The sequence below is a fragment of the Monodelphis domestica genome, chromosome 3, assembly GCF_027887165.1.
Source record: "Monodelphis domestica isolate mMonDom1 chromosome 3, mMonDom1.pri, whole genome shotgun sequence".
Lineage (NCBI taxonomy): Eukaryota > Metazoa > Chordata > Mammalia > Didelphimorphia > Didelphidae > Monodelphis > Monodelphis domestica.
The window spans coordinates 113306927-113332638 of NC_077229.1; the positions used below are offsets into that span (position 1 = coordinate 113306927).

The following is a 25712-nucleotide window of genomic DNA, read 5'->3' on the forward strand; positions in this document are numbered from 1 at the left end:
AGCCCCCTAAATCAGCTTTGGCTGGCAAAGATAATTAAGAAAAACAGAAGGACTAGTTTAGCTATTCTGGAGGAAAACAAATTCAGCAAAGGAAAAGTACCAATTGTTTGAGGTGGATGGGAAGAATTAGATTGGGATTCAGCAAGATCTACATGAGTTAGAACTTTGAATTTAATCTAATAAGATGAAATTTAATATGGATAAGTATAGTCTTTCAAATGGGTTAAAAAACTAGCCATATGGGGGCAGCTGGGTAGCTAAGTGGATTGAGAGCCATGCCTAGAGATGGGAGGTCCTAGGTTCAAGTCTGGCCTCAGATACTTACTAGCCCTGTGACACTGGATAAGTCATTTAATGCCCATTGCCTAGACCTTACCACTCTTTGGCCTTGGAACCAATACTTAGTATTGATTCTAAGATGGAAGATAAGGGTTTAAAAAAATAGCCATATAGCTGATAGTACAAATTAGGAGGAGCAACTTAAATATTAATTTGTCTAAAAATGATCCAATGATTTTAGTGAATTGAAAGCTTAGTTTGAGTTAGCAGCATGATATGGAACTCACTAAAGCTAATAAGATTTGAGTCTATAGTGTATGACATACTTTCTTACAATAGAGAGGTAGTAGTCCTATTGTACTCTGATTTTCTCAGACCTTAGCTATGTAATAATTAAAATTTAGGGAATATGGGGAGACTGAGGCAGGGAGAAATTAGTCTCTCTCTGCAAGGAGTATTATATTTTTTTAGAGGTTTATTGAAGACTAAGGATTAAATATAATACAGGTAAGACTCACCTGTCCAGGCCATAGAGGGGCCTAGACACAACCTCACCTACATTATGAAAAAAACCAGTTCTGCCCCAAAATGGAAGTCCAAGACTCGAGAGAGCCTTTCAATCAGCTTAAATACCTTCTCGATCTCAGCCTAGGTGAGATTACAAGGCATTCTGGGGAAGTGGAGCAAAGGCTCATGGGGATTGTAGTCCTGTATTCGAGTCTATTTTTTACATACCCCCATTTGATTGTTTGAAAAAATTAATTTTTTCCCAAAGGATCATGAAAACATAATCAATTTAAAGATTACAATAATTTGAGGATAAGAGAAACAAAAGAATAAAACCAATAATTGCTGAATGCATTGACAGAAAACCAAATTAGGGGCAGTCCCTTTTGGCATAAATGTGTACAATTACAATAAATGTTCAATCAAAAGTTCAGTCCAATCAATCATATCCAAAGTTCATTTTTGATCTTCTTGATGAAGTTTTCCGGAATCTTTCTGCAACAGTTCATTCTCTGGATCCAATGGTGGCTCTAGCTTAACCCAGGACCGCCCAGAGGTCTGCCCCCTTTGCACATGTCTGTTGAAGGTCATATTCTCAAATAATTAAATCTTGATCTTTGCTGCAGCCCTTCCTAAATCCTGTTACTCTGAGTAGGGTGGAGATTATAGTTTCCAAGACCTGGTTCTGTCATTCCAAGTATCTCTATTGTATCAATTCTAAAATCAATCATGACTCAAAGAACTTTCTGTTCTATGCTTAAGCATAGGTCAAAACCCTTTCCATTGTTTAGCAAAAGGTTTCTGTCCTAAAATAGTCTTAAGTAGGGAGGAGAAGGATCCTCCCATGCCAAGGAGTTTCATATTCCAATAGAGTTCTTACTATCAGTAGGAAATTTTTTCAAGTATGAAATTTCCCAATGGGGAAATTTCCAACATTCATAAGTCTAAGAAATTTTAAGGTTTACAGCTAGACTATTATGTATAGTTCTGAGCACTATGGTTTAGAAAGGACATTGATAAGGTAGAGAAAATATCTAGAAGAGGGCAACCAGAATGACAAAGGGCCTTGCATTGATGTAGACTCAACTGAAAAAAATACTGGGGGATTAAATATTCAATAGGAATATGATAGCTGTTTTTCATGTATGAAGAACCTTCATGTAGAATGATTCAGTGACTTCCTCACATATGAAGAAAGGGTGTTTGTTGGGGTTGGATTAAATGATTTTAAAAGGTCCTTCCCAGCCTCAAATCTATGATCCTTTGTTTGATTGGATTCTACATTGCCCTGAAGGAAAAATAGAAATGGAAGTTAAAAAGAAGCAATTAGAACTATTCAGAAGTACACTGATTTGTCTTGGAAGGGAGTTTGGTCCTCTCTCATTGGACATTTTTTCTTACAATAAAAAAAAATTTTTTTATTGGAACATATATACATGGAAGAAAAGAGGTATCTTCATCATAAATATGGAATATTTAAAAAATAGGTAAAGACTTCTTTAAATGAAGACTAGATGACTACTTGTTGGATATATTCATTTTGGATATGGATTAGATTAGATCATTGCTGATGCCCTTCTTAACTTTGGAATTCTATCAGTCTTTAATCCAATATTCTTATGCTTAATGAAAATATTGGGTAGAGAGTTGAAAGGATTGGCTGAATTGACATATCCATAGAAAATAGCACAGCCAGTTTTCAAGTAAATGCCCTCTAATTCTCAAAATTATGCTTTATTAGACCATACCTTGTGTGAGCCTCAGCTTCTCTTTCTGTAAAAATGGGCATAATCACTTTCTGCCCAGTTTCTTTCACAGGACTATTGAGATGCCCACTGATTTGACAAATGACTAAGATTAAAGTGAATTGAAATACTTTCTTACCCTTTGCAAATAAACTCACATGTCTAGAATCATTCTGGTCCTGACTCTCATGACCAACAATTGAATATTACTGAAAGGTCATTTGTTATGGGACCCCACACAAGATGCTTTACTCTGTAAAATTTCTCTCATTCAGTCAGGGAGCATTTATTGAGAAATGCAAAAATAGTCCCTGTCCTCCAGGAACTCATTTTCTTTATTTTTTTTCTTTCTTTAAATAATATTTTCTTTTTCCCCAATTATTTGTAAAAACAACATTTAAGGCTTTTCTTTTTTGAGTTCCAGATTCTCTCCCTTTCTCCCTCCCTGAGATAGTCAATAATTTGGTACAGATTTTACATTATAGTCTTTTTTAAATTTTAATGAGCTTATTTTCTGATGAGGAAGATAACCTTCAAATAATGATGCATATTTGCCAGAGATACACAATATAAATGGAAGGTAATCTCAGAAGGAAATTACTAGAAGTGTGTATGTGGGAGAGGGTGGGGAGAGAGAGAGAGAGAGAGAGAGAGAGAGAGAGAGAGAGAGAGAGAGAGAGAGAGAGAGAGAGAGAGAGAGAGAGAGAGAGAGAGAGAGAGAGAGAGAGAGAGAGAGAGATTCTGTAGTTACAAATAAAAATAAAAGCTAAGTCCTTGCCCTCACAGAGCTTAAAATCTAGTGGAAAAAGACAATACACATAAAGAAGTTGGAAAGTAGGATGATGTAGAGAAGGGGGAGAGAAAAGATACTTCCAGACCTGGGACCATGATGGAAAAATCTAAAAGCAGAGTAACTGGTGTTTAATAGGGAGACTTCCTTAAACCTCTTATTTTAAGAGAAGCCCTTAAAACACTATATGAATGCTATCTATTATCATTAGCATCATTATTTTAATTTTTGTCTTTTTTCCCATGTCCAGTTCATCCCATTATATTAGCTCATAAAATAATATTTCTAAGACATGTTTAGCATGCCATCCCTTTACTTTAAAACATTCACTGTTTTCTTATTGCCTATAAAATGAAATACAAATTGTTTTAACTTGAGTTTATGGTCCTTCACATTCTGTTTCTAATCCACCTTTACAGCTTCATTTCACATTACTTTTCTTCCTAAATAATAAATCCCAACCAAAATTAACACTGGGTGTTCTATGAAGATGTCATTTCCTGTTACTGTGCATTTGTAGATATTCATGCCTTCAATATACTTCCTCTTTTGTGTTTTGATGTCAACTTTTCTGCCTTCTTTCTATTTATGCTCATTTTACATACCATTTCCTTCATGAAGCCTTAAAAAGAAAAAAAAACAAAAAAAACACTGATTTTGTTTTCAGCTGAAAGTGTTTTCTTCTTCCTCAAATCTTCCCAGAGGACTTAGTCTGGGTTTCTCTTTTGGCTCCATTACTCCTACTTTATATTATATTTGTATGTATCATCACCATCTTCTCACAGTGTCTTAAGCATAAGGGTGGTGTAATTTTAAATCTTTATGTCTCCAGTGCTTAATATAGTACTTTGCACAGAATAAGAACTTAATATAAATATTTGGATTGATCAGTTCTTTCTGATATGTTTAACATTCTTTTCCTGCCCCTCTACAATTATAGTCACATGCACATTTTTGAACCAAAGAATTCTAAGTTTTTGAGTTTTAAACATCTTCGTTGTTCCTTTTAACTAATATGCTATATTTCCTTTGACCTAAGTAATGTCTATGTGCCATATCCAGAAAATGATTTCATTATTTGTCCAGAAAATGTTGGACATGGATTTCTGAGCAGATTTATTTAACAAGCATAATCCTGTGGATACATGCTGAAATCTCCTTACCCATTCAAACAGGGAAAATAGAATAACTAAAGAGCTGTTGCAAATGTGAACACTAGTCTTCCCATTACAAAAAAAGAATGAAAATGATATTCTATTATGTGTTTATATTTTTAGTTTTTAAAATGTCATTCTCTGATTATATGATGACTTGCCAAAAAAACTATTGAACTTGATATTGAATTATAATCTTTTCTGGAAGCCTGATGTCCTGAAAAAATAGCTAGCATTATAGAATTGGAAAAGGGCAATAGATATGTCCTAAAGTGACCCTTCTTAGTGTCTCATAACTCTCTAGGGCAAATCTCATCTATATATTTACCACATTTTAATTGTAAATGATATAATTGTTGTGGATATCATGTCTACTGAGTAAAGTTCAAACCAATTTGTCCATGTAAAATTTACCTGTTTACATGGATAATAGCCAGTGGGTGTCATGGAAGATACAACGCAAGGCCAGATCCACCACTGGAGAAAAGAGTGGAGCAAATAATTTCACTAAAAGGCTGGTTAGGGAGAAAGGTCAGAGCCCTCAGGATTACTTGTGAAGTTGAGCACTCTTTTCTTCAGTTTCTGAAATGGTTATCAGACTGGAATTATATCAATCATCTCCATCAGATATCTGTGGATTAGGGTTATGAGTTTGGATTAAGAAGAAAAGACACTTTGTTCATTCTTGAATGTAAAGGATAGCCTTTAGCTTACATATGCCAGGTCAGCCCATTCCTGTCATATGCTGATGACACAAAAGACCATCACAAATAGTGAAAAGAAAGCAAATCCACTTATCCAAAAAAATTGCATATAGAAATTGGATGTGTTTATAATATGCCAGAAAATAAACACAATAGCAAATAAGCTGGGAATATACTTGTTCTGGGAACAAGATAATAAGTAACTTATTGGCCACTTCCGGGTAATCATGGCTGCAATCTAGATGCCACACGCTTCCTCTCCCCGGCACCGAACAAATAGACTACATCAAAGGAGCATAAAAATCACCTTTGGTGGAACAGGACTCTGCAGTACTCCACAGAGGTGAAGGTACATGAGGCTTGAACATTTCCACACTATAATAAGGAGGAAAAGCTTGCACAGAAACGTGAACTGAGCCTCCCTACCCCCACCCCACCTCCCCCACCAAACCAGAGTGAGCTACCTGAGTGCTCACCGGGACAGCGAGTGAGTGGGGAATTGCTCTGTCTGGGGGGGGGGGGGGGGACACTCCAGGGTAGTTGGGATCTGGGGACTGCCAGGAAAAAACATCTCAGGGCGGTTTCATGGGAGAACCCAGCTCTGATCAGGGGTGTCCGCGGAGCTGTACTTGGGGCGGTTGCGCTGAACATCTGGGCTGAGCTAAACACCAGGGGAAGACCACGCGGTGATTATCTGGGCGCAGCTGAATACCTGGGCATTTTGGCTGTGATCAGGTCAGGCCCCAGCCCTCTAAGAAACCTTGGAGGCTGGGAAGAATTAGTCTGAGGCAACCTAAATTCACAGAAATACCACCCATATCACCCAGACCCCAGACCAAAAAGGAAAGGGGAATAAAACCACCAAACGAATGGCTCACATGCTCAAAATCAAGCCTCCAGGAAGAAAGGGGAAAAGGTGACTATTGAAAACTTTTATGGTGGAAGTACCCAAGGAAAAGAAGAGAATGAGGAGGAAATAAAAAAAAAATCAGAACATGCCTCCCAAAATGGAAACTATCAACAAGCTCTGGAAGACCTCAAACTGGAACTTATCCAAAAGATGGCAACCGGGAAAGAAAAATGGGAGAAAGAGATTAGCAGTCTGACAGATAAGACTACTCAATTGGAAAAAGAGCTCGAAGCATCCAATAGAAGGGCAGACAAAGCTAAAAAGCAAAACCAGTCCCTAATGACCTGAATTAAGCAACTCGAAGAAAGTGAGATCATAAAACAGCAAGAATCAATAAAGCAAACCCAAAAAATTAATGAATTAGAAGAAAACATAAAATATCTCACTGAGAAGGTCACAAATCTGGAAAACAGAGGGAGAAGAGACAACCTCCGAATTTTCGGTCTCCCAGAAAAACCAGAGATAAACAATAAACTCGATATTATTCTACAGGAGATTATGAAAGAAAATTGCCCACACGTTCTGGAGCAAGGGGGCAAAATAGAAATAGAAAGGGTTCATAGAACACCCTCTATACTAAATCCCCAAAAGACAACCCCTAGGAATGTAATTGCCAAATTCAAGCACTTCCAAGAAAAGGAGAAAATCCTACAAAAAGCCAAGAAGAGGAGCTTCAGATATAAGGGGGCTCCCATAAGGATCACACACGACTTAGCGGCTAACACACTAAGAGACCGCAAAGCAGGGAACACGATGTTTAGGAAGGCAAGAGAGCTGGGTCTCCAACCAAGAATCAATTATCCAGCAAAACTGACTATATACTTCCAGGGGAAAGTATGGGCATTCAACAAAATAGAAGATTTCCAAGCATTTGCTAAGGAAAGACCAGAACTTAGTGGAAAATTTGATATCGAAGCACAGAAAGAGAGAGAAACATGAAAAGGTAAATATGAAAGAAAGGGAAAAGGAGGTAAATCTTATATTTTTAATTAAGTCAAACTCTCTTCTATAAGGACTACATTTACATCAAATTATATATATTAATATGTGGGGAAAATATTTTGTGTAACTCTCAAAAATTGTATGCATCATAAGAGTAGTTAGAAGAAACATGCATAGGGAAAGATTGGGGCATTAAGAAGATTTGGGGAAAGTGGGGGAAAAGAAAGGAAAAGGGTGGGGGGGAAATGTCGATAACACTAAGGTTTACTTCAAGAAGTAGGGGGGCACTTAATAGAATAATCTTTCCCATATAAAGATACACATGGGAAGGGGAGGGGAAGAACTCTCATATGAGAAGGAGAGGAAGAGAGCGTGAAGTGGAATTACTTAAACCTTACTCTCAGTGAAATCAAATCTGAGAGGGAAGAACATCTAGATCCAGTGGGATCCTGAATTCTATCTTATCCATTAGGGCGAGAAAGAAAGGAAAATTAAAGAGGGAGAGGGGGAACGCAGTATAAAAAGGGAGGGAAGGAGAGGGGGAAGGGGAAGGGAGTATTAAAAGGGAGGGTCTAGAAAGGGAAGCATCTCAAGGGAGGGGACTAGGGGGACTGACCTAAAGTAAATCACTGGTTCAAAAGGAGAAAGCTAAAGAAGAAAGGTCAGAACTAGGGGAAGACATCAAAATGCCAGCGAATCCACAAATAACAATCATAACTTTGAACGTGAATGGGATGAACTCACCCATAAAACGCAGACAAATAGCAGATTGGATTAGAACCCAAAACCCTACCATATGTTGTCTTCAAGAAACACATATGAGACGGGTTGACACTCACAAGGTTAGAATTAAAGGTTGGAGTAAGACCTTTTGGGCCTCAATGGATAGAAGGAAGGCAGGAGTTGCAATCATGATATCTGACAAAGCCAAAGCACAAATATACCTGATCAAAAGGGATAGGGAATGCAAATATATTCTGCTAAAAGGGAGTATAGACAATGAGGAAATATCACTAATCAACATGTATGCACCAAATGGTATAGCATCCAAATTTTTAATAGAGAAACTAGGAGAATTGATGGAGAAAATAGACAGTAAAACCATATTAGTGGGAGACTTGAACCAACCACTATCAAATTTAGATAAATCAAACCAAAAAATAAACAAGAAAGAGGTAAAAGAGGTGAATGAAATCTTAGAAAAATTAGAGTTAATAGACATATGGAGAAAAATAAATAGGGACAAAAAGGAATACACCTTCTTTTCAGCACCACATGGCACATTCACAAAAATAGATCATACAATAGGTCATGGAAACATGGCACTCAAATGCAGAAAAGCAGAAATAATAAATGCAGCCTTTTCAGATCAGAAGGCGATAAAAATATTGATCGGCAAGGGTACATGGAGAGCCAAATCAAAAATTAATTGGAAATTAAATAACATGATACTCCAAAATCGGTTAGTTAGAGAAGAAATCATAGAAACAATTAATAATTTTGTTGAAGAAAATGACAATGGCGAGACATCCTTTCAAACCTTATGGGATGCAGCCAAGGCAGTACTTAGAGGAAAATTCATATCCCTGAGTGCATATATTAACAAATTAGGGAGGACATAGATGAAGGATTTGGAAATGCAAATCAAAAAACTTGAGAATGAACAAATTAAAAACCCCCAGAAGAAAACCATACTAGATATCCTAAAAATTAAGGGAGAAATTAATAAAATCGAAAGTGACAGAACATTTGAGCTAATAAACAAGACTAGAAGCTGGTACTTTCAAAAAAACAGACAAAATAGACAAAGTACTGGTCAATCTAATTAAAAAAAGGAAAGAAGAAAGGCAAATTAACAGCATCAAGGATGAAAAGGGGGATCTCACCTCCAATGAAGAGGAAATTAAGGCAATCATTAAAAACTACTTTACCCAACTATATGGCAATAAATATACCAACCTAGGTGATATGGATGAATATTTTCAAAAATATAAATTGCCTAGACTCACAGAAGAAGAAATAGTTTTCTTAAATAATCCCATATCAGAAAAAGAAATCCAACAGGCCATCAAAGAACTTCCTAAGAAAAAATCCCCAGGGCCTGACGTATTCACCAGTGAATTCTATCAAACATTCAAAGAACAGCTAACTCCAATACTATACAAACTATTTGACATAATAAGCAGAGAGGGAGTTCTACCAAACTCCTTTTATGACACAAACATGGTACTAATTCCAAAGCCAGGCAGGACAAAAACAGAGAAAGAAAATTATAGACCAATCTCCCTAATGAATATAGATGCAAAAATCTTAAATAGGATACTAGCAAAAAGACTCCAGCAAGTGATCACAAGGGTCATCCACCATGATCAAGTAGGATTTATGCCAGGGAGGCAGGACTGTTCAATATTAGGAAAACTATCCACTTAATTGACCACATCAACAAGCAAACCAACAAGAACCACATGATTATCTCAATAGATGCAGAAAAAGCCTTTGATAAAATACGACACCCATTCCTACTAAAAACACTAGAACGCATAGGAATAGAAGGGTCATTCCTAAAAATAATAAACAGTATATATGTAAAACCATCAACTAATATTGTCTGCAATGGGGATAAACTAGATGCATTCCCATTAAGATCAGGAGTGAAACAAGGATGCCCATTATCACCTTTATTATTTGACATTGTATTAGAAACACTAGCAGTAGCAATTAGAGAAGAAAAAGAAATTGAAGGCATTAAAATAGGCAAGGAGGAGACCAAATTATCACTCTTTGCAGATGACATGATGGTCTACTTAAAGAATCCTAGAGATTCAAACAAAAAGCAAATCGAAATAATCAACAACTTTAGCAAAGTTGCAGGATACAAAATAAACCCACATAAGTCATCAGCATTTCTATATTTCTCCAACACAGCTCAGCAGCAATAACTAGAAAGAGAAATCCCATTCAAAAGTACCTTAGACAAAATAAAATACTTAGGAATCTATCTCCTGAGACAAACACAGGATCTATATGAACACAACTACAAAACACTTTCCACACAACTAAAACTAGACTTGAACAATTGGAAGAACATTAACTGCTCATGGGTAGGACGAGCCAATATAATAAAAATGACCATCCTACCCAAACTCATCTATCTATTTAGTGCCATACCCATGGAACTTCCAAATTTTTTTTTTTCTGATTTAGAAAAAACCATAGCAAAGTTCATTTGGAAGAACAAAAGATCAAGGATATCCAGGGAAATAATGAAAAAAAAATACAAAGGAAGGGGGCCTTGCAGTCCCAGTTCTCAGACTATATTATAAAGCAGCGGTCATCAAAACAATTTGGTACTGGCTAAGAGACAGAAAGGAGGATCAGTGGAATAGATTGGGGGCAAGCAACCTCAGCAAGTATATGACCAACCCAAAGATCCCAGCTTTTGGGAGAAAAATCCACTATTTCATAAAAACTGCTGGGAGAATTGGAGGACAGTGTGGGAAAGATTAGGTTTAGATCAACATATCACACCCTACACCAAGATAAATTCAAAATAGGTGAATGACTTGAACATAAAGAAGGAAACTATAAGAAAATTAGGCGAACACAGAATAGTATACATGTCAGACCTTTGGGAAGGGAAAGACTTTAAAACCAAGCAAGAATTAGAAAGAGTTACAAAATGCAAAATAAATAATCTGGAATACATCAAATTAAAAAGGTTTTGTACAAACAAAACCGATGTAACCAAAATCAGAAGGGTAGCAACAAAGTGGGAAATAATCTTCATAAAAACCTCTGACAAAGGTTTAATTACTCAAATTTACAAAGAACTAAATCAATTGTACAAAAAATCAAGGTATTCTCCAATTGATAAATGGGCAAGGGACATGAACAGGCAGTTCTCAGCCAAAGAAATCAAAACTATTAATAGGCACATGAAAAAGTGCTCTACATCTCTTATAATCAGAGAGATGCAAATCAAAACAACTCTGAGGTATCACCTCACACCTAGCAGATTGGCTAACATGATAGCTATGGAAAGTAATGAATGCTGGAGGGGATGTGGCAAAGTGGGGACACTAATTCATTGCTGGTCGAGTTGTGAATTGATCCAGCCATTCTGGAGGGCAATTTGGAACTATGCCCAAAGGGTGATAAAAGATTGTCTGCCCTTTGATCCAGCTATAGCACTGCTGGGTTTGTACCCCAAAGAGATAATAAGGAAAAAGACTTGTACAAGAATATTCATAGCTGCACTCTTTGTGGTGGCCAAAAATTGGAAAATGAGGGGATGCCCATCAATTGGGGAATGGCTGAACAAATTGTGGCATATGTTGGTGATGGAATACTATTGTGCTAAAAGGAATAATAAAGTAGAGGAATTCCAAGGAGACTGGAACAACCTCCAGGAAGTGATGCAGAACTAAAGGAGCATAACCAGGAAAACATTGTACACAGAGAGTGATACATTGTGGTACAATTGAAGGTGATGGACTTCTCCATTAGTGGCAATACAATGTCCCTGAACAATCTGCAGGGATCTAAAAAATACTATCCACAAGCAGAGGATAAACTGTGGGAGGAAAAACACCGATGAAAAGCAACTGCTTGACTACAGGGGTGGAGGGGATATGACTGAGGAGAGACTCTAAATGAACACTCTAATGCAAATTCCAACAACAGGGAAATAGGTTCGAGTCAAAACACATGTGATACCCAGTGGAATCATGTATCGGCTATGGGAGAGGGAAAGTTGGTGGGAGGGTGGAAGGGGAGGAAAAAAATTATCTTTGTTTCCAGTGAATAATGTTTGGAAATGATGAAATAAAAATAATGTTTAAAATATTTAAAAAATAAATAAATAAACAACTCATTGAGGTAATGCATAAAAAGCAAAATGTAAAGGTCCATAAATGTTATTTATTATTATTAATTAAAATAAGAATTTTTACTGATTTCAGAGAAATCAAACTCATTGATATTGATAGTAAGAGCTAAAATTTATATAACATTAAGATTTGCAAAATGTTTTCCATATGTTATTTAATGCCTAGAATAGCCCTTTGTTAGGTTATATTTTTAATGTCATCTTATAATTTAGGAAACTGTGACTAAGTTTATTTGATTTCATTTCAGTTGGAGAGTCAGGATTTTATCTCGTCTTCCTTGAGCGAAGTCTAGGACTGTCTTTTGCTTATTATCCGATTGAGTCATGGCAGTGATTCTGCCATTTTATTTCCTATAGAGTCATACATAATTTTATAGACCTAGGTGCATGATAAACAATTGTGTTTATACTGAAAAGTCTTTGTGGATGGGCTCCAATGGTTGATAGTCTTACTGATTTAGATATCATACTTGTGAATGTACAAGACCTGGTGAATGGTGGTGTGGAGCCAGATGGCATTTGAGTTTTGTTTCAAGTAATTAGTAGAAATTCTTTAAGATCCAAGAAAGGAAATACAGCAATTCTAGGCAGAGGCAATAGCATGAGCTGAATGAGTAGGTAGAGAGAATAGGGCATATTTTTAGTACATAGAGCAGTGTAATATGAAACAAGTTTTAAAAGGTAGGATGGCAACAGGTAACAATCAGGTCAAGCACATTCAGAGGAAAAGATAAAGGGAGCATACTTCTTTGATCTTATGGTTATTTTAAAGATATTTTTCTCACAGTGCCAAACAATAGATTCTTTGTACTTCTATTATTTTAATATTGAATAGTTAGTTGGCACTGATTAGTTATTAGTAGTTTACAGCAATGGACTCCATGCTATAGCTACAAATATAACTTATGTATGATCTAATTGTGGTCTCTATACCTCTTTGTTAATTTCTGACTTTTGTAGAGAAGTTTTCTGGTCAAATTTGGTTTGAACTGGATGGCCTCTGAGGCTTCTTTGAACTTGAGATTCTGTAATTTTGAGATTTTGATTCTTTAAGGAATAGGGGTGTAGCAGTTAAAATTTTTAGCTTCTTTGCTAGAAGTATATTTTTAGAGGTTTATTTAAGATTAAGAATTAAAGAAAGTATAAGTAATAAAGCATGTGCCTAGGAGAGCCGAAAGGCCCATTCAATTTCACTTACATCATGAGAGACGCGTCTGCTTGGAAGCCGAAGTAGGAAGAGTGCCCAGTAGGCTTTTACAGCCAGTTAAATGGAAATTTTGATCTAGCTCAGCTACAAATCTCAGTGAGATTACAAAGCATTCTGGGAAGTGGCCTAGGACTTATGGGGATTGACGTCCGGGGTTCAAATCTCCATTTTTACATTTCCCTGTATGATCCTTTTTGGGGAAAAAAAATTTTCCCCAAAAGGATCATGGAAACATAATCAACTTAAGGATTACAATAATTTGAGGATAAGAGGAAAAAGAAAAAATAACAATAATTGCTGGATACACTGACAAAAGGCCAGTTAGGTGGCAGACCCCTTTGGCATGAAAGTAGAGATACAAATAAATGTTCAATCAAAAAGGAGCACAGAGATAACCTGAATAATTCCAAAAGAGCTCACACGACTACAAATCAAAACCCAATCCAGGTAGGATTGATGCACTTCTAAGCCAATACTAAGGACTTGAACTGAGCATGAGACTCGAGGTTGTGACACTTGACATACGTTAAGACGTAGGCCTTCCTCGTATCTGCACTCTTTGTGCAAATACTTACAGACAAGTACCAAAGGTTGGCTATCATCCTGGCTCCCTCTATCCCTGAGAATGAAGGTAAAATCAGGGAATGAAACTTCCCTATTAAAATAAAAATCTGATCCTTTTTTCTCTCCTATAGTATGGCAACTTCCTGTAGCCTTGGCAGCAAATGGGTTAGTGAAAATTACTGCATTCTCACCTACAGACTTGTGGGATTAGAAATTACATAACTGGACCCTACTACAGGGGCCTGTGAGAAATTTATTCTTGCTTTCTCAAAAATTTTTATACATTGATTTTGATATTTTGATACTTATTTTGAATTCTTTGTGTGTGTGTGTGTGTGTGTATATATATATATATGAAGGGTTTAAATTTTTTCCCTTAATTTTTTCCTTTTTTTGTTTTTTGGATTTTGTTTTCATTTTTGTTTTCATTTTTGTTTCTTTTGCATTAACTCACACACCCCCATACCTAAACCTTGCATCCTCAGCTGAACTGGGTGTTTTTTCAATACTTTCTTCAGGGGGGATTGTATTTTCATAAAATCCAAGATTTAAATTTTGTTCGAGATAGATCTTCAGAGAAGAAGCTTGCTAACTAACTGAATCCAGAGAATGAACTGTTTGCAGAAAGATACCTAAACCCTTACACTACAGGAAGATCCAGAATGAACCTTGGGGTATGGTTGATTAAACATTTATTTTGAATGTACACTCTTATGCCAAAGGGGACTGTATCCTAATTGGCTTTTGTCAATGTTTCAAGCAAAACATTGGTTTTGCTGCCTCTCTCTCCTCTATTTCCCCTTATCTACAACTATTGTAGTTTTCCTCTTAGAGGGTAAAATTTTGTATACACTTGCAGCTAGAATTTTTGGGGTGCAGGACGCTAATGTTTAGTGATCAATTGGGGAGACTAGTCCCCCAATCATCATCATGGGGGATTGTGATTTTTTAAATCTCCTCCATCTTGCTTGGTATAGCATCCAAAATTGTGCAGACCCACACTACATGGGCATGTGCTAGTCAATGGCAAATCTGAAATAACTAACGGCCTACCTGGACTGTCCCAAGCCAAGCTTGAGCCACCATTGGCACATGTGAGGTGCAGGAAGTGAGGTAGAGAACAGCCTCTGGAGTTCACTCACTTCCTTTGGACAGGGCTAGGTGCCAGTTCGTTTTAGGAGCTCGAGCAGGGAGGAGGCCCGCAGGCAGCTTCCCTTCAGATCAGTCACGTGAGTCAAAGGACTGATTCTCTTCTCTACCTTGGTCTCCCAAGCCTAGACTCCCTCTGACTCTGCCAGAAGGTTGAGTTAACCTCTTTCCTTGTCTCTTTCTTTCCTTCTCTCTCTCTCTCTCCTTCTTCTTACTCCCGTTGTAATTAAACCACCATAAAACTCCATTCTGACTTGAGTGTTTCATTTAGGATTTTCATAAGTAAAATCCTTGGCAACCTTAAATTAATATATATCAGTCTTTTAAAAGTGATTTCACTGTCACAAGGGCTGTGGCAGAAATGGGACAGAGGTTAATGTTTGAATATGTGTTAGGAAGCATGGAACTATAGTGAGATGAAAATATCCCTTTTTGGAATTAATGAAAATCTTGCATAGAGGCAGCCCAGAAGTATAAAAAGGAAGCATATGTCTAATAGTTTTATTACATTTATTAACTCCCGTGATATTTTCTAAGTGGTGGCTTCAAGGAGAAACATAATCTGGGTCTGTATGTATATGTATAGACATTTGAATAGGTATATATGTATGCTCATACACATATAGAGATATATGGATATAGGTATTTTTGTAAATTCATTCCTTCATATTTTGTGAATTTATCATTTCATCATTATAGACCATCTTCCTATCAGTGCAGACTACATTCTTCTGAGCTTTGGCTGGTGGTCTTCATAAATTGCTTTAGTCACAACTATAAAACTGTATAGTTGCATGTACACACATAATTATGTACATATCATATATGCATATATGTATAATTTGTATCTATTGATATGTATGTGTGCATATGCTTTTATAATATATCACTGTACACATCCATCTCTCTCTATTTGTAATACTTTGCTCTTTCACTTCCCTGTAACTTGGATTCCTTTCCCCCAATAAATGTTTTATAAGTTCATTTTACTGATGAAAGATTTTGCTGTGATTAAAGATTTCATGAAGTTATGACAAGGGTGTAATAGATCTTCATTCTTTAAGGCTCCGCTTGCCTTGAGCTGACTGAGTAGGTTGGGCGTTGATGGCTGTCAGAATGAATGACTGTCTTACATTCACTGTAACTCCATTAGAGAAGGCCCTGCCACCCCTCTAGAGTTAAGCTCAAATAAACAACCATAGGTAAAGAGAGAGTACTTTAAGATCATAGTCAGCAGAATAGTATACTTACCTGTTTCCCTGGAAAAGAGCTCATTTTTGTAATAGATTGTAAAATGGATTTTCCAAAAATACCTCCTGGCCTGCAATGTGGCTCTAGTTGCATGTTCAATATTCTTGTACAAGAACCTCCTTCTTTTGTAAATTAATTGGCAAAGAATGGATTTTTTTTAAAATGGGGTATTACAGAAATAGGGAAAGAAAATAAGAGTGCTAGATTTTATGGCAGTGACTCTAGATTCAGGTCCCAATGTGTATACTATTGATACTCTTGTTTTGTTTTTTTTTTCCCTAATACCGTCCTTGTACTTAAGTACAAGGTACCCTTTGTACTTAAGCATCCATTTCAGTATCTAAATGATTATTATAAGAAAGAGATTAAATTTACTAGCTTGGCGCAACTGACTAATCGCTGACTTCTATGACAGAAATGCCAAAAAAAAAATAGATTTTAGTGCCACGGGGGTGAACTTTGCAGTGCAGCCTTTCAAAACATGGATTGAGCTTCTTCAGAGGTAGAAGCTTTCAGAGAGTGCCTTGACTATCTCTTTGTGGGTAAAAAGTAATACTGCTTCAGGTTGAAGCTGCACTGGATGACAGTTAAGTCTTTTCTGGTGCTAAGATTTCTTTTTTGGCCTGTTCAAACTTGACAACATTGTTCCTACTTTCATGCCTCACAGGACCATACTGCTCCACTATAATTTCTCCTTTATTTGACTTCCTTTAATACCCATTGCTTTTCCTAATTGGTTGATAATTACTAGATTTTGTTAACTAATCTTTCACAGATAACTATATAACTTCTTCAACAAGATCATATGCTTATTTTTAATGAATGTATTCTGAACATTTCTTCTTATTATTAAATCTTAAGGACCCAGAATTAGATGGGAATTTAAAGGTAATTTAATCCAACTCCCTGCTCAGTGGATGAACTAGTAGCATTTCAGAGTTGTAAGGAACCTTAGATATACCAGAGCTTTCATATTTGGAAAGCAACAGGAAACTAGAACTCAAAACTACTTCTGAGGCTAGCCTACACTACATTTTTCCCCTGAGAAGCTATTTAGTGTGTCATTAGACTTCTTGGAGAACTAGATTCCTTCCATACCATCCCTAATAGTTGGTCATTTAGCCTCAATATGAAGACTAGGATTAAGGCAATGGTTCTCAACCTTTCTAATGCCGTGAGTTCGCAGTACAGTTCCTCATGTTGCAGTGACCCCAAACCAAAAAATGATTTTGGTGGCTACTTCAAAACTGTTATTTTGCTACAGTTATGATTCAGAATGTAAATACCTGATATACATTATGTATTCTCATTGCTACAAATTGAGAGGTTGAGAACCGCTGGATTAAGGGAAACCAAGTATTTCCTGATGCTATATATTATTGTTTGGATAGCTTATGGATAGTAGAAGGTAGAATCTATCTTTCTGTTATTTTCACTCATTATTTCTTCCATTTGTTGGACAAATTGAAGAGTAACTCCTCTTCCACATTTTAGCTCTTTAAATTCTTGATGAAAACTATCATGTTCTTTCTACAATATCTCCACATTTCCATTGTGTTAATTTACCTTTTCCTTGAACACTTCTAGTAACATGGAACTCTTTACCTTGAGATAGCCCCTGTCATTTTTGACAACTTTAATTGTCATAAAGTTATTTATGGTATTAGTTGAAATCTTCCTTTCTCTGTACTATTACATATTGTTCTTGTTTTTGGCATTGCAGTCAAGTAAAACAAATAGAACCATTTGTCTACGTCACCTGATAATCCTTAAATGACTTAAAGATAGCCATCATTCCTCCATGTCCTATAACACTTCACTACCCTACCACCCTAACATACACTTAAGATTTCCTTTCTCCAGGCTCAATGCCTTTGATTACTTTAACCAATTTTTATTTCCACCTTTTTTCTGTATTTTGGTTATCCTCATCCAAATGGTCTCCAATTTGTCAGTGTACATTCTAAAATGGAATGTTGAGGAGCAAAAATAATAGGACCATGATAACCTTCCGGAATTAATTCTTCAGTGATTAACATGTTTCTTTAAAAACTACCCCTTCCCAGTGATTCTGAACTTTCATTTATCATTACTCAGTCTCTATTTTCCATCTTCCACTGACTGATCCCTTATTCCCATCTCTCTCAATTTAACCACCCAAGGTCTCACCCTAAAGCAAACCTTCCACTATGTTCCCTTGAATGCCTACTCCGGAGGTAACAAACTTGATTTCATTTTAAACCTTTTCCTTTCTTGCTTCCTTTTTCTTTCCTTCTCAAATTTTGTATATATCACCCACCCCTACCTTTCCAGCTGAGAATCTTGCCTCTAACATTATCTCTACTGAACTGCTTTGTCCAAAGTTACCAGTGATCTCTTAGGTATCAAATCTAATGCCCTTTCCTCAATATTCATCTTTCCTGACCTATCTGTATCCATTGACACTATTGATAGTGATCAATTTCCTTGATACTTTCTTCTCTCAAAAGTTTCCCAATGTTCTCTCCTTTTCTCCTCTCTACTGATTACTTCCCTATTGCCTAAAAATATGATTGACTCCTCCATCCTCAAAAAACTCAGTTGTTTCATTGATCCTTGTCAACTCTCACACATACATTCCCTTTGATGGTTAATTTCCTTGAGAAGCCATTTACAGTAGGTGCCTTTACTTCCTCTCACTTTCTTTACTCTATAATTTGACTTCTGGTCTCATCATTCAACTGAAATTGCTCTCTATAAAGTTACTCTCTTAACTACCAAATATAATGACCTTTTCTCAGTCTAATTATTCTCTTCTCTCTAGGCTTTCAGGACACTACTTTCTCCTCATACTCCTCCTTCTTATCTGATTATCAGTCCTCATTCTCCTTTGCTAGAACCTCATCCATATCAAGCTTGCTTACTATGGCTATCCTACAGGGCTCCCTCTGGCCTGGGATTTCTTCTCCTATCCTGAAGATAGAATCACTTGACATATAATCAGTTCCTATGGAATTACTTATCATCCCTATACTGATGATTCTCAAACCTATTTATCCATCCCTAAGCTCTCTTTTACTTCCAATGTCCTGTTGACATCTTAAAATCAACATGTCCCAAACTGAACTAACCTAAACCCCCCTACACTTCCAAACATCCATATTACTATTGAGGTCACCACTGTTCTCCTAGCCTCACAGGCTTGTAAACTAAGTGTCCCTCTCAAATCCTCATTATAGCTCATCTCTCCCTCTCCATCTCCAATCTATTGCCAAGACCTGATGATTTCACCTTTGAACATCTTTCGGATATATCCCCCTTCTTTCCTATGACTTTGTGATGACCCTTATTGAGGCCTTCATCACCTCACATCTGTACATAGAAGTAGCCTGCTGGTTAGTTTGCCTATCATAAGTCTCTCCCCACTCCAGTATCAACCACGGAAAATTGTCACTTCCCTACTCAGTAAACTTCATTCATTTCCTGTCACTTCTAGGATCAAACATCAAATCTTCTATTTTACTTAAAGCCTTTAGCAACCTGGTACCTGTTTGTATTTCCTATCTTTGTTCAATTTGACCATTTGTGGCGCTTGGCTGCCACAAGCCAGTTATCCCTGTGGTAACTTTTCTGACACCTCCTGCTTAAAACCCCAAAGGTCAGAAGGATCATAAGGCCCCGCTTTCACAGTCTGTATTCATACTGAAAATAAAGATCAAACGAGGTTTTGCCCTTCTGCTCCACGGGAGGTTTCTGTCCTCCCTGAGCTCGCCTTAGGACACCTGCGTTAGGGTTTGACAGGCGTACCTCCTCAGTCAAACTCCCCACCTGACAATGTCTCCAGAGCAGGTCGCGCCGTGCGGCTGCCAGGTGCTTGGCGCCAGAAGGGAGGGCCCCTCGCTCGCCCCCCCTCCCCCCTGCCTCACCAGGTCAGTGAAAATTTGATACTTTGGTCCATTGACATGGACCTTGTTGTTCCTTGATTATTTTCCATCTTCTGGCTTGGGGTGTTTTTCTCTGACTGTCTCCTGGCTTTAATAATATTATTAATAATAATACTTATGTAGTTGTTAAAGGTATACAAAGAACTTTATACATAATGTATGGCTCTCCCACTTTTTTCACTTTTAGGGGTGAACCTTTTAGATTTGTTCCCTTTTTAAAATGTTTTTCACTGTTTCCATTTCAGTTAATTCTATCATGAGAAGTAGAATGACAGTAAAAAGTATGACCATACTGTGATCTAGAAGATATGAATTTAATATTCCTGCTAGTTAACCTTTTTTGCCTCTAGTCTCTACTCATTCTAGTCCATCAGCCACTTAGCTATCAAATGGATCTTCTTAAAGAGCAAGTCTGTGACTCCGAATTTCCTACAGGACTGATCAAATGTAAAATTCTAAGTTCATCTTTTTGTTGTTGTTCATTTGTTTTAGTCACATACAGTCCTTTGATACCTCATTTGGGATTCTCTTGGAAAAGATCCTGAAATCATTTGCTATTTTCTTCTCTAGTTTATTTTACAGATGAGGAGCTATTAGGATTAAGTGACTTGCCTAGAGTCACATAGCTAGCAAGTGTCTAGGGGTGGATTTAAATTTGTCTTCCTGACCCTAGGCACTACCCCTTGCATTACTTAGCTGCTCAATAGCCTGGCATCTTCATGTTTTTCCAACCTTCTCAACATTTGGCACATTGATACTGATCTTTTTGCTGTTCATCAAACATTATACTCCATTTGTCAGCTAAAATCCTAGTTTTCTTTTCTGACCCTTCTTAATTTTAATCCTTTTCATTTGAGATTATCTCAATTTGTCCTGTCTTTAGCTTCTCTATATCATAATAGTTTGCAAGACACCCTCCACCCCCATTAAACTGTGGATTTCCTGAAGGGAAGAACTGTTTTTTGACTTCTTTGTTATTTTGAGGTCTTAACACAGTGCCTGGCACATAGTAGATGCTTGATGAATACTAGTTCACAGAATTATTGACCAAGTTCTGTAAAAAGAAAGTGTCTTGATAAAAGTGTTATATGCCTTCTAATGGGAAGAAAGTGAGGAGTCAAACATAGATGTTTGGACTTAAAGCATTGTGTTTTTTACATCATGTTATTTGACCTCCTAAAAAGCTGTTCACAGTGGAAATGGAATGCTTCTTCTTATAGCCAGAACAGTTGACTTCTCACCTTGTCTTATTAAATGTGGAGATCTGAGTATTGCTTAAACTTCTATTTCGAGTTTTTGACAGCTATATTTTGCTAAAATGACTAGGTACACTGGCTTTCCTATATTACCAATGGGGATGTTTATCTATTCACAGATCTTTTTTTACCTTTTTTCCTTTGGGGATTGGTATTTACAGACCATCTTATACTTCTTAGACTAGATTATGTCTGAGTGACCAAGATCATAAGAGGACTATAAACTGCCATTCATTGAGTCACAAAATCAAACCTCAAGGGCCATCTATTTCATCTCTTAGTTACGAAGGAGTCTCTTTCCAACATGCAAGAGGTGGTCAATAAGCCATTAGTTAATGGAAAAGAAAAGATTCAGGAGAGAGAGTTTTTTTAAGTACTTTGAGGATTATCATATAGAAAAGTGATTAGTCTGACTTTGGCCTCAAAGAACAGAATCTATATTAAAATGGATCATAAAATGATTATTTCAAATTATATCTACATGTAAGTTAGACAAAATATTTTTAAAAATAAATGATTAGAGACTTTTGACTATTTCTCTTTTAATTCCTTTTCCAATTGTGAGATTCTGTGATTCTACTTAACACTTTAACCTGGTGTTAGTCTGGTAGCCTGGGCAGGTAGATGGCTCAGTGGATAGAGCACTAGACTTGGAATCCACAAGACTCACTTCCATGAGTTAAAATCTGTCCTCAGATGTGTACTAGATGTCTTTGGGCTAGTCACTTAGCCTTGTTTGTCTCAATTTCTCATCTATAAAATGACCTAGAGAAGGAAATGTCAAACCACTTCAATATCTTTGCCAAGAAAACTCCTGAATGTGGTCACAAAATCATATGAGACTGAAACAACTTGGCAGATTTCATTTCTCATTGAAAATTAAAAAAAATTAAATTTCTGTTCTGCACTTGTTCATAAATAGAGGCAAGTCTTCTTGGGGAAGGAGTAGACAGGCAAGAATGAGAGGACAATGATTTAAAAACAAGCATTTTTGAGAGAATGGTGAAAATGATTTTTTAAATAGTGTGTTTATATGTTTCTATCTAGTACCCGTCAATGCCACCTGCTTCTGGATGTATTCAACTCCACAGAGCATGAACTAACTATCAGTGCCAAGAGCAATGAAGAACTTATTCTACATGCTGGGGAATGTCAAAGGTAAGTTCTTCTTCACTCTCTACATTAATTAATCTATTGTTTTTTTAAAAAATAATAGTAATGTCAAAGATTCATGGGTTTAACAGACTGGTTAAGTTGATACTCTGGTTGTGGTGATATCTGTCTTAGTAATTAGGGACTAGAAAAGTTTCCAAAAACCATGGCTCATCTGTGCTAGGGGAAGGGATTTGTTTCCTTACGTGGCAAGCTATCTAGTACTTAGGTACAATTTTATCCCAAGGATCTTTTCTTTGGTGATATGGTTCCTCTGAGGTTCTATGCCAATTGATTCCTTAGATCTGGATAGACATCACTGCTAGCAACTATCAGCTGCCATTCTCAACAAAAAATGAAGAAGCAGAAAGGTGAAAGACATTTTTTAAGTGTGTTGATTTAACCTAAAGGTGTGTAGAGTACAAAATCAAATTTATAGCATTGATTTATGAGTTAAAAAAATTTGTTCACTGTCTTTTTATATGAAAGCACTATATAGGGAAAAGATTAGAGGACAATGCTGTCATAGTCTGTCCTGACACAGTCTTCCAATTGGAGCCCTAACCATCTACCTGATGTGGGAGGTGGCAGTTTTTCTACATACATTGAGGATTTCCTAGACTGTGTCTTTCTTGTGAGCATCTCAAATTTCCAGGGTTAGGGAAGGATTCTTTGATTATTATTCAGAATCAAGATGATTCTGACATTAGAATGGATGGAATATAAAATGGTTACATAGTCAGGATAGCATTTCTGTTTGATAGACTATAGGCTCATCATTTGATTAAAGGAAAGAATTCAATGCTCTTTGTCAGTGTCTGGAAAAATCTACTGGTCCACAGGTCATTCAAATAATTCTTATGTCTAAGTTTCCTTGAAGTTGTCATGGTGGTTGCCCTCTCCATTTTTATGTTGATTTTTCCCAAGAGGGTATATTTTGGAAAGCTCCAAGGCACCCAAATAATCATTTGACCATGGATATAATGGTGCACAGGATAAGGCAGGGGAAAACTGGTGAGGATCTATCATTTATATAAAAGAACGGGTTTTGTCAAGATAACTCGAATACATTGTAGTGTTTTCCCATGCTATGTGCTCAGGTCCCCCGATAGTCTTGATGGTAGGAGGCATTTGGGATAATGTTCAAGGTTCTCCCTGCTTGACTTAGTTTTAAATGTCATGAAGACTTTTACCATTAGTTGGAGAACCATGGAAAGCATTCATAAATGAGAAATAGCAGTTTTTGATCAATGGTGATAAGACAGAGAAGAGCTGGGAGCTAAATATTTTATTTCAAGAACAGGTAGGTGGCTTTAGTAAAGGAATTGGAAGGGCACTACAACAAAGAGAAGGAAATAAATTTCTAGTAGGACCAGAATCTCATTATGCCCTTAAGATGAGAAGCAGTCCATGGTAAAATCCATCATCACCATGTTTCAGAGAGACTACAGGAAGTTGACAGGAATTGCAGCAAGTTGGCTGGTATCCCCTGAAACCCCGACCTATAGATTTACTTGAATGTTCTGAACACATTGGGAAATGTTGTGTGGGTTTTATATGTAGCCTCTAAATGTCTATGGGCCTAGATAGATCAAGATATGGGTAGAAAATAAATTGTTACTTCATATATATATATATTTTTTTCTGATGTTAATTAGGTTCAACAAAAATTTTGAATATCTTCAGATATTTCTGTATTTTGAGAGGAACATATCAGTTTTAAAAGTGGAGGAATGAAACCATGCTGATAATAAAAAATTAGGGACCCACTGTACCTACATCTTTAACTGATATGCGGCTTTCTTTTTTTAGTACAATTTCAATGTTATATACACCCACAGTGCCTCCCTGCCAGACTCTTATATGATATAGAAATTCTGGCTCTCTCAAATGATCATTTCTTCAACCTGTCAAAAACTGTTGTTGATGTTAGTGCCATAGGATGTCTCAGATCAATTTAGCCTGCTTGGTGGAGTATATAGAGCATGCCAATTTGATTTAGCAAGTCTTAAAATCTTGAGTTCATAAATCTCTTAATAACTTTTAAGGTAATTTTTTTAGAGATAGAAGAGAATATGTCCTTAGGAGGACCAAGCCAGATATTGAAGGCTGTATTCCATTTTTCTCCTCCCAGAGTTCAGATCAGATTGTATTTTCCTTACATTCTTAATTTGGTGATTTTCACCAGTCTAATTGATCCATCAGGTTAGGTATCAAGGTCATTGGACACTTTTTTTCAAATGATTGTATTGAAACACATTGTTTTGACAAAGCTATATTTTCCTGCTTTTTTATGGCAAATATTATTGTGGACAAGTATAAGGCTATACAGTCATCTTTTGACAGATCTTCTGCATTAATTTATAAAGAGGTAATGTCTCTTGTCTTTATTAATGAATTGTTCTGGTTAGACTAAAGTGATGCTCTTATTACTAATTTAATTACTCAATTGTGTTGTGATTAATGCTTTGGGGAAAGAGATATGATTTTAGGGTCTGGCAGTAGGCTTTAGTTGGAGATGTTATACATCTTTTCCAGGAATTTCTACCTATATCTACCCAGCACCTAGAAAAGTGTCTTGAAATAATAAGAGTATGATAATTTTTGTTAAAAAAATAAAACACTATTCTCTCCCTCTGTCCATTTTTCTGCTCCTCCAGCTGCTTCATTCACTAGGGCAAGGATATTCTGTACCAAGACCTATGTCTTATTTTTGGGTCAGAACGAGCATGATATTCTCTGATGATTATTTGTCCCCACTGATGCCAGCAGATCCAGGTTTTAATAGTTGAAACAGGTTGTTCAGTATCTCTTGAAAGAAACTTCATTCTCTAATAGCAAGTTATTTCTCATGAAGAAATTAAGGAAGGTAGCAGTCTAATCAGTTGGATGGAATGATACAGTGGCCTTCTTAACTGTGGGTTTTCCCTCAGGAGAAGAGGTCCATGAATGATTTGCATTGGCCCTAAATGTGGAGACATCTTCTGTTAACTTGGTAAAAGGATCTCATTAGCTTCCTGTGACTCCCAAGAGAAAGCAAAACCTATCCTATTTTGGAGTCACTTGTACACTTCCCAAAAGATTTTTAAAAATGTTTTTGGACTTTCATCAGACATTGGATCTACTTGTTACTGAAACATTTCAGACTGAGGCCCTTTGGAGTGTAGTAAGCTGTCAACATCTGATGAAGTCTATATGTCAGAACAAAAAAGTTAAATCCCTAGTCTTTTGGGGGAAGATGAATTCGACCCTTACTGAGCCATCTCCTCTATATATCCTTCATGTAGTCCC

At 36.6% G+C, this 25712-nt stretch overlaps 1 protein-coding gene across 3 annotated transcripts in view; it reads left to right on the forward strand.

Moving 5' to 3' along the window:
• Window positions 1–25712, forward strand: part of TRAPPC9 (trafficking protein particle complex subunit 9) — a 1102825-nt gene that overhangs the window by 539759 nt on the left and 537354 nt on the right. For all 3 annotated transcript variants that reach the window (XM_056820755.1, XM_056820756.1, XM_056820757.1), the window contains one exon: window positions 22317–22427. In XM_056820755.1, coding sequence (XP_056676733.1) covers window positions 22317–22427 — 111 coding nt within the window. The remainder of the gene's footprint in view (window positions 1–22316; window positions 22428–25712) is intronic.